Source organism: Eptatretus burgeri, chromosome 16, assembly GCF_056783735.1.
Source record: "Eptatretus burgeri isolate ZD-2024b chromosome 16, Ebu_testis_v1, whole genome shotgun sequence".
Taxonomy (NCBI): domain Eukaryota; kingdom Metazoa; phylum Chordata; class Myxini; order Myxiniformes; family Myxinidae; genus Eptatretus; species Eptatretus burgeri.
In genome coordinates, this window is record NC_140976.1 from 30982890 (window position 1) to 30993487 (window position 10598).

Here is a 10598-nt window from a genome sequence, read left to right on the forward strand (position 1 = left end):
ATTATACCTTCCCATCCCTCCTTCCCCAACCTGTATTATACCTTCCCATCCCTCCTTCCACAACCTGTATTATACCTTCCCATCCCTCCTTCCCCAACCTGTATTATACCTTCCCATCCCTCCTTCCCCAACTTGTATTATATCTTCCCATCCCTCCTTCCCCAACTTGTATTATACCTTCCCATCCCTCCTTCCCCAACTTGTATTATACCTTCCCATCCCTCCTTTCCCAACCTGTATTATACCTTCCCATCCCTACCCCCCCCAACTTGCATTATATCTTCCCAACCCTCCTTCCCCAACTTGTATTATACCTTCCCAGCCCTCCTTCCCCAACCTGTATTATACCTTCCCATCCCTCCTTCCCCAACCTGTATTATACCTTCCCATCCCTCATTCCCCAACCTGTATTTTTCCTTCCATCCCTCCTTCCCCAACTTGTATTATACCTTCCCATCCCTCCTTCCCCAACTTGTATTATACCTTCCCATCTCTCCTTCCCAGACCTGTATTACACCTTCCCATCCCTACGCCCCCCAACTTGCATTATATCTTACCAACCCTCGTTGCCCAACTTGTATTATACCTTCCCAGCTCTCCTTCCCCAACCTGTATTATACCTTCCCATCCCTCCTTCCCCAACCTGTATTATACCTTCCCATCTCTCCTTCCCCAACCTGTATTATACCTTGCCATCCCTCCTTCCCCAACCTGTATTATACCTTCCCATCCCTCCTTCCCCAACCTGTATTATACCTTCCCATCCCTCCTTCCCCAACCTGTATTATACCTTCCCATCCCTCCTTCCCCAACCTGTGTTACACCTTCCCACTCCTCCCCCAACTTGTATTATACCTTCCCATCCCTCCTTCCCCAACCTGTATTATACCTTCCCACTCCTCCCCCCAACTTGAATTATACCTTCCCATCCCTCCTTCCCCAACCTGTATTATACCTTCCCATCCCTCCTTCCCCAACTTGTATTATGCCTTCCCATCCCTCCTTCCCCAACTTGTATTATACCTTCCCATCCCTCCTTCCCAAACTTGTATTATACCTTCCCATCCCTCCTTCCCCAACCTGTATTATACCTTCCCACTCCTCGCCCCAACCTGTATTATACCTTTCCATACCTCCTTCCCCAACTTGTATTATACCTTCCCATCCATCCTTCCCCAACTTGTATTATACCTTCCCATCCCTCTTTCCCCAACTTGTATTATACCTTCCCATCCCTCCTTCCCCAACTTGTATTATACCTTCCCATCCCTCCTTCCCCAACTTGTATTATACCTTCCCATCCCTCCTTCCCCAACCTGTATTATACCTTCCCATCCCTCCTTCCCCAACCTGTATTATACCTTCCCATCCCTCCTTCCCCAACCTGTATTTTTCCTTCCCATCCCTCCTTCCCCAACCAGTATTATACCTTCCCATCCCTCCTTCCGCAACCTGTATTATACCTTCCCATCCCTGCTTCCCCAACCTGTATTATATCTTCCCATCCCGCCTTCCCCAACCTCTATTATACCTTCCCATCCCTCCTTCCCCAACGTGTATTATACCTTCCCATCCCTCCTTCCCCAACCTGTATTATACCTTCCCATCCCTCCTTCCCCAACCTGTATTATACCTTCCCACTCCTCCCCCAACCTGTATTATACCTTTCCATCCCTCCTTCCCCAACTTGTATTATACCTTCCCATCCACCCTTCCCCAACTTGCATTATACCTTCCCATCCCTCCTTCCCCACCTTGCATTCTACCTCCCCCCCCCTCCTTCCCCCACTCCTATTATATCCTCCCCTCCCTCCTTCCCCAACTTGTATTATACCTTCCCATCCCTCCTTCCCCAACTTGTATTATACCTTCCCATCCCTCCTTCCCCAACCTGTATTATACCTTCCCATCCCTCCTTCCCCAACCTGTATTATACCTTCCCATCCCTCCTTCCCCAACCAGTATTATACCTTCCCATCCCTCCTTCCCCAACCTGTATTATACCTTCCCATCCCTCCTTCCCCAACCTGTATTATATCTTCCCATCCCTCCTTCCCCAACCTCTATTATACCTTCCCATCCCTCCTCCCCCCAACCTGTATTATACCTTCCCATCCATCATTCCCCAACCTGTATTTTTCCTTCCATCCCTCCTTCCCCAACCTGTATTATACCTTCCCATCCCTCCTTCCCCAACCTGTATTATACCTTCCCATCCCTCCTTCCCCAACCTGTATTATACCTTCCCATCCCTCCTTCCCCAACCTGTATTATACCTTCCCATCTCTCCTTCCCCAACCTGTATTATACCTTCCCACTCCTCCCCCAACTTGTATTATACCTTCCCATCCCTCCTTCCCCAACCTGTATTATACCTTCCCATCCCTCCTTCCCCAACTTGTATTATATCTTCCCATCCCTCCTTCCCCAACCTCTATTATACCTTCCCATCCCTCCTTCCTCAACTTGAATTATACCTTCCCATCCCTCCTTCCCCAACCTGTATTATACCTTCCCATCCCTCCTTCCCCAACCTGTATTATATCTTCCCATCCCTCCTTCCCCAACCTCTATTATACCTTCCCATCCCTCCTTCCTCAACTTGAATTATACCTTCCCATCCCTCCTTCCCCAACCTGTATTATATCTTCCCATCCCTCCTTCCCCAACCTCTATTATACCTTCCCATCCCTCCTTCCTCAACTTGAATTATACCTTCCCATCCCTCCTTCCCCAACCTGTATTATACCTTCCCATCCCTCATTCCCCAACCTGTATTTTTCCTTCCATCCCTCCTTCCCCAACCTGTATTATACCTTCCCATCCCTCCTTCCCCAACCTGTATTATACCTTCCCATCCCTCCTTCCCCAACTTGTATTATGCCTTCCCATCCCTCCTTCCCCAACTTGTATTATACCTTCCCATCCCTCCTTCCTCAACTTGAATTATACCTTCCCACTCCTCCCCCCAACTTGTATTATACCTTCCCATCCCTCCTTCCCCAACCTGTATTATACCTTCCCATCCCTCCTTCCCCAACTTGTATTATACCTTCCCATCCCTCCTTCCCCAACCTGTATAATACCTTCCCACTCTCCCCCCATCCTTGATTATACCTTCCCATCCCTCCTTCCCCAACTTGTATTATACCTTCCCATCCCTCCTTCCCCAACCTGTATTATACCTTCCCATCCCTCCTTCCCCAACCTGTATTATACCTTCCCATCCCTCGTTCCCCAACCTGTATTATACCTTCCCACTCCTCCCCCCAACTTGTATTATACCTTCCCATCCCTCCTTCCCCAACCTGTATTATACCTTCCCACTCCTCCCCCAACTTGTATTATACCTTCCCATCCCTCCTTCCCCAACCTGTATTATACCTTCCCACTCCTCCCCCAACCTGTATTATACCTTCCCATCCCTCCTTCCCCAACCTGTATTATACCTTCCCATCCCTCATTCCCCAACCTGTATTTTTCCTTCCATCCCTCCTTCCCCAACCTGTATTATACCTTCCCATCCCTCCTTCCCCAACCTGTATTATACCTTCCCATCCCTCCTTCCCCAACTTGTATTATACCTTCCCATCCCTCCTTCCCCAACCTGTATTATACCTTCCCATCCCTCGTTCCCCAACCTGTATTATACCTTCCCACTCCTCCCCCCAACTTGTATTATACCTTCCCATCCCTCCTTCCCCAACCTGTATTATACCTTCGCATCCCTCCTTCCCCAACCTGTATTATACCTTCCCATCCCTCCTTCCCCAACTTGTATTATACCTTCCCATTCCTCCTTCCCCAACCTGGATAATACCTTCCCACTCTCCCCCCATCCTTGATTATACCTTCCCATCCCTCCTTCCCCAACCTGTATTATACCTTCCCACTCCTCCCCCCAACTTGTATTATACCTTCCCATCCCTCCTTCCCCAACCTGTATTATACCTTCCCACTCCTCCCCCCAACTTGTATTATACCTTCCCATCCCTCCTTCCCCAACCTGTATTATACCTTCCCACTCCTCCCCCAACCTGTATTATACCTTCCCATCTCTGCTTCCCCAACATGTATTATATCTTCCCATCCCTCATTCCCCAACCTGTATTTTTCCTTCCATCCCTCCTTCCCCAACCTGTATTATACCTTCCCATCCCTCTTTCCCCAACCTGTATTATACCTTCCCATCCCTCCTTCCCCAACTTGTATTATACCTTCCCATCCCTCCTTCCCCAACTTGTATTATACCTTCCCATCCCTCCTTCCCCAACTTGTATTATACCTTCCAATCCCTCCTTTCCCAACCTGTATTATACCTTCCCATCCCTCCTTCCCCAACCTGTATTATACCTTCCCATCCCTCCTTCCCCAACTTGTATTATACCTTCCCATCCCTCCTTCCCCAACTTGTATTATACCTTCCCATTCCTCCTTCCCCAACCTGTATAATACCTTCCCACTCTCCCCCCATCCTTGATTATACCTTCCCATCCCTCCTTCCCCAACTTGTATTATACCTTCCCATCCCTCCTTCCCCAACTTGTATTATACCTTCCCATCCCTCCTTCCCCAACTTGTATTATACCTTCCCATCCCTCCTTCCCCAACTTGTATTATACCTTCCCATCCCTCCTTCCCCAACCTGTATTATACCTTCCCATCCCTCCTTCCCCAACCTGTATTATACCTTCCCATCCCTCCTTCCCCAACCTGTATTATACCTTCCCACTCCTCCCCCCAACTTGTATTATACCTTCCCATCCCTCCTTCCCCAACCTGTATTATACCTTCCCACTCCTCCCCCCAACCTGTATTATACCTTCCCATCCCTCCTTCCCCAACCTGTATTATACCTTCCCACTCCTCCCCCCAACCTGTATTATACCTTCCCATCCCTCCTTCCCCAACCTGTATTATACCTTCCCATCCCTCATTCCCCAACCTGTATTTTTCCTTCCATCCCTCCTTCCCCAACCTGTATTATACCTTCCCATCCCTCCTTCCCCAACCTGTATTATACCTTCCCATCCCTCCTTCCCCAACTTGTATTATACCTTCCCATCCCTCCTTCCCCAACTTGTATTATACCTTCCCATCCCTCCTTCCCCAACTTGTATTATACCTTCCAATCCCTCCTTTCCCAACCTGTATTATACCTTCCCATCCCTCCTTCCCCAACCTGTATTATACCTTCCCATCCCTCCTCCCCCCAACTTGTATTATACCTTCCCATCCCTCCTTCCCCAACTTGTATTATACCTTCCCATCCCTCCTTCCCCAACTTGTATTATACCTTCCCATCCCTCCTTTCCCAACCTGTATTATACCTTCCCATCCCTCCTTCCCCAACCTGTATTATACCTTCTCATCCCTCCTTCCCCAACCTGTATTATACCTTCCCACTCCTCCCCCCAACTTGCATTATACCTTGTTTTCCTCCCAAATAAAGTGTTTTGAGTCATAAATCTTTTTTCCGATTGACTATTTTTGGTTTTTTACTTTTTCAAATCACAGGTACATTGTGCAGGGTTATTTTCCACATGAAATGTTCTCTAAATTATGTCGGTTCATTACTGCTCATTGTTATCACCTCTGTATGTGCACGTTTCTGCTTTCTCCCATTTCTTCATTCGACCCTTTCTATATTCCTTACATCCTCCGCAATCTTGACTCTAATCCGATCGCAAGTTCGTTTTTCAATTTAATTTTGTCCAGCATCATTCAATAGATACAATCCTACTGTGAAAACCATACTTCCCACCACCCTCCAACATCTCATTTATATATGGCATAACCCTTTACTCTCAGCTGGGATTATGGCCTCTCGGTATGCACACTACCATCTGAGCTCTCTCTACCCTGTGGTTGAATCCTGACCCAACTAGAAACTGTCATTCTGGTGTCTCCCAGGCAGGGGGCAACATCAATGTGTGCTCCATCCCTTGGGTGCACGTTAAACTGGGTGTCGTATCCGCCAGCATTAGTTGGTGGACATTAAAGATCCCATAGTGTCCTTCATGAAGAGTATGCTAGTTATCGTCGATACCCTACACTCGGCCTAGTCTCTTGCGTCGGCATGGCGACCCATCCAGGATTGTAAACTTTGGCTAAGAAACTGCTTTGGTGAACCGACACTTTGTATGATCGAGCATGATCCATACATCCATACATCCATATTTACTCTCCCTTCCTGTTATCATACTGCATCTTTGTTTCTCTCTTCCTTTTGTCTTGTGATAGCTGAAGCAGTGATTCAGAAAAGTGAGACCCCACTGTGGTTCAGCCTGGCTCATGGATCTGGCTCATCGCCTGTCGAATACAACATGGAGGGTTGGACTTCGAATGGGAAGCAGAACCTGTCTGTGCAGAATGCTGGAACGCTGCTCAGGAACTCCCAGAAGTATTCCTACTTTTCCTCCTCCTCTCTCCTCGTTATCTTTTACTCCACTCCCTCCCTCCTCTATTTCTTCCTTTTCAGTTATAATTTGTGATCAGTCTTCCATCAGAACCTTGTATTTTGTCTGTTCATGTTTACCACTTCCTGTTTTCATCTTTTTGTCTTCCAACTTTATTTCTACTTCTAAATGTCTTGTGTTTTTCGTTTTTTCTTTTAATCTCTGTAACATAAAACAACAGGTTTGATAAGGAATTACCATTTCGATATATAACCTGAAACGTCACCAAAAAAAGGCTGAAACGTGCAGCCTCAAAGCCGTGCCAGCCCCACCTTGCAGGTGAGACTGGAACAAGTCAGGACTCAAGAACAGCCGTTTTTACCTCATGCTGTATGCATACACAGTCTGCTCAATACAGGTTACATGCCAGACCTCAGTAATCAAAATTACCCACGTGATAGTCACATGTATCTATCATGAAAGTAGCCTTTCCCTTGCGTGCGCAACTTTGAAGCAGCGGTGGCGCATTCTCTAAAATGGCTTTCGCTTTCAAAGCGGAAGGATTGTAACTCATCGTGTGATCCAGCAAAGTACAAACACAAGTTCTTGGAAATAATATACACAGATTCCATGTATTTAGATCTCGACTGTCTCGGCATTTTTTAATATTTTTTTTAATAACTGTACATGTTCGAGGCTCATGGACGAGCTGGAGCAGGATGGAAGGGCACACAATTGGAAATAGGGAAACACCAACAGCAGAATAGTTGTGAGAGTGAGAGTGGGATCAAGGGGAGGGAGAGAAGGACACATGGGGGTGAAGAAGCTGCACACCAACGGAATGAAACACAGCAAGAAGCGGGTGAGGAAGTGGGGATGAAACAGAAAAGGAACACAACAGCCAATAACTAACAAATGAAAAGAGCTGAGGGAAAGGGGGGTGGGGTGGTGGAATCACAATAACCTTGAAAAAGGGAGGGCTTGGGAATGGAGTAATTTGGGGTCGAAGAGATCCTGAGTGCGGATGGGGGATGACCTGAGGTAGTGGTGAGCAGCTGTTTTGAAGCCATGGGTGGAGGAATGGGACTGAACTGACTAGGGAAGTTGGTTTCATGGGTGAGAGTAACGAGGAGCAAATGAGTGGAGGTGAGCAGTGAACCTGAATTTTGGGAGGCAATTTATATTTTGTATCCACATATCAGTTACTGTCACAGTAACTTTTCCGTTGCTCACTCTGGGATTTTTGACATTGTCAGAAAAATTCGACATTGTTAGAAATATATATCAAAACGTACAACTTCCTAACTGAGATGAAGTTTGCTATCAAGGTTCAACCTGTGTTTTTTTTTTTTTAATTCGGTGTTATACTTACCACTCCATACACAAAAATATTGGATATAAGCCTGGTAGGCAGGTCTGCTTACCAATAAAATAAAGAAGTTTTACAGACCTAGATATATTGCAATCCTAACTGAATTAAACAATTGCTGATCAATTCACCAACTGTGGTTTGACCAATAATTGGCAAAGTTTAACTCGTGAACATAACTCAAAGTATAGATGACTCCCCCTAATTGCAAAAGCAGCTGCGGTGGATAGGTGAGTTATCGGCCATCATGAATGAAAGATAAAATTGAGGGTTCAGCTGGATTCGATTTGTCTGTTAATAAAACTAAACATGTTCTTCCACCAGTAGAGGGAGGAAAGTTTACAGAGAGGAGACGTTTCTTCCTGAAGAAAACATCGAGCTTCATTGAACGTATAATTCAAATGTCCGTAAAATCCATAAATTAGAGTTAGGGCTGCTTGATTTACTTTTAAACATCAGCACAGTGGTGCTGCTGTGTGTTATTACCTCCACCACCAAAGCTGGACAGAGGTTACATTTTCACCATTATTTGTCGATCTGGTTGTTTGTTTGTCTGAGTAGGATACTCCAAATAGTTGTGGATGGATTCAAACGAAATTTGGTGGAGATGTTCGGTGTGTGACAAGGATGAATTGATCAGATTTTGCTGAAGATCCGTATCTGGATCTGGATACTGAAGTTTTTTTTTAATGAAACTGAAGACCAAGAAGGAACCGGAAGAAGTAAAGAGCAACGATGGAGTCATCAGAAGGAACCTGGACAGGATTCTGGTTCCAGCTGCTACTCCACAACCCTCAAACCCATCCAGGCACAGCCAAGTGAGCCTCACAGAAAAATTTCTGCAAGAATTCACTTCTCCTTCGAGAGACAGATACCAAAAGAGAGGAATAGAGAGTAAAAGAGATGAAAGAGAATAAAAAGCCAGAATTTGAATGAACGAAGGGATTGATGAAAAAAAAAATTAATAAAGAGAATTATGAAAGAAAAAAAAATGAGAAAGAAGTGTGAAAGCAACAAAGAACAAAGACGTCGGGAAGAACCTGGACAGATAGATTTCAGTAGCTACTCCCCAGGCTCAAACACAGCAACATGTACAAGCTACCTAAGGTCTGTCAGCGGGGAAGCACAGTCAGGAAATGGTACAGCATCAGCATCAGGATATTAAGTGATTTGTCAGCATTGAGAGATGGGGCCAAAACGATATATAGAACGATATTTCAAAAATGTTATCAATGGATTTGGACGAAACTTGGTGAACAGTTTGGGTGTCTGACAAGGCCAAAATGATTCGATTTTGGTGAAAATCTGGATCTGGATACAAGAAGTTTTCAAATTTTGAAGTGATTCTTCACCATTAAGAGACGGATGGGCAAAAAAATAATATATAGCACGATATGTCAAATACTTGTTTACGGATTATGACAAAACGTGGTAGATGAGTTGGGTAAGTGACAAGAACAAGCCGATTAGGTTTTGGAGGTCCAGATGCAGATCCGGTCTATCAGTGGGATGCAAAACATAAACTCTCCAGCCTGGCAGAGGTATGCATTCTACCGAGTGCCGTTCCAATTTGAGCTGCACTATGAGAGGCAGTTTTCACAGTTAGACATTCCACAATGCATGCGCACAAACACAGTGAAGCAACAGGTGTCCCAATCTACCTGAGTTTCTGATTTCACCGTTGTTGGGGCATCATCATTTCGAATCAGCAGAGACATGACAACCCTGCAAACCAAAACCCTAACCTGATTCCTTTTAGAATCCCTACCGAATTCATAGTCATTCCTACAGCTTCCAAGATGGATGAGAGACATGAATGGCATTGAATCTATAACCTGAACATTCACTTCAGATTGGTGTAATGGTTTGAGCATCTTCTCTGAGTCTGGGAGGTCGGCTATTGTAATGCTGGCTGAGTTATACCAGGACTTTAAAAATGGTCTGTGCTGCTTCCTTACTTCATGTTCAGCATTTAAAAAGAATAGAACATGGACAAACAAGCATAGGTTGGCAACCGCTGTGTAGGCTCAATGGGCCTAATGGCCTGCTATGTTGAGGTACCTTGTAAACTGGTATTTACAGTATTTATAACCTTTATTGGTGATTATTTCCTGAATACAGAATGCAGCCTTGTTGAGGCTGGTGATATATATCAGATTTACTGAAGATTTATAGTGCAATAACTTTATGTTGACTGCAAGTCATTTTTCATTTATTTGGTGTTATTTATTTTTACAGTTAATGCAAGACCTTTTTGGCTCTCGGCCTAATGATGGATTTGTCTTGTTTATGAAACTCCCTAAAAACTTAATAATAGCAAACACTCCCCCAAATTTCTCCACATGTATCAGAAAGAGAAAGGTGACCAGATAATGTTGTGGGGGAAGGGGGGGAGGGCTGGGATAGAAAAGCAACTTCACAAGATGGCACCCAAAGTGCACCGGGAAGCTATATTGTTGCGGGGCCGGACGTCGGCCGCGAGCCCGACCGCTAGGTGGAGCCGCAATTCGGCCTGACCGATCGCCTGGAATTCAGATTGTACTTCTCCGGAAAACTCCGGAGAATCCGGGTCCTTTGTTTTGGACCGTGAGGCGTCAATATTTCCACCACGTGGTACAGGGTTATTCGCTAAATCTCAAAATACCTAGAGACCACGAGGCGATCTACCGAGTCTTCACACCCTCGACGGAACTCGTTCGAAAACGAGCCGCTTAGCGAGCTCGTTCCTTGTGCGATTCCGAGCGGTTTAATCGCCGAGAACCGTCGGTCCAGATGTCCCCTTACGGTGGCACAACAGCCTTGCTAATCTTCCCCAGCACACGACATGCTCA

General features: G+C 45.7%; 1 protein-coding gene across 9 annotated transcripts in view; it reads left to right on the plus strand.

Moving 5' to 3' along the window:
• The window catches only part of LOC147010811 (unconventional myosin-XVIIIa-like), a 261897-nt gene that overhangs the window by 111264 nt on the left and 140035 nt on the right, over nucleotides 1–10598 (plus strand). For all 9 annotated transcript variants that reach the window (XM_085859462.1, XM_085859461.1, XM_085859460.1 and 6 more), the window contains one exon: nucleotides 6244–6403. In XM_085859462.1, the coding sequence (XP_085715588.1) occupies nucleotides 6244–6403 (160 nt within the window). The remainder of the gene's footprint in view (nucleotides 1–6243; nucleotides 6404–10598) is intronic.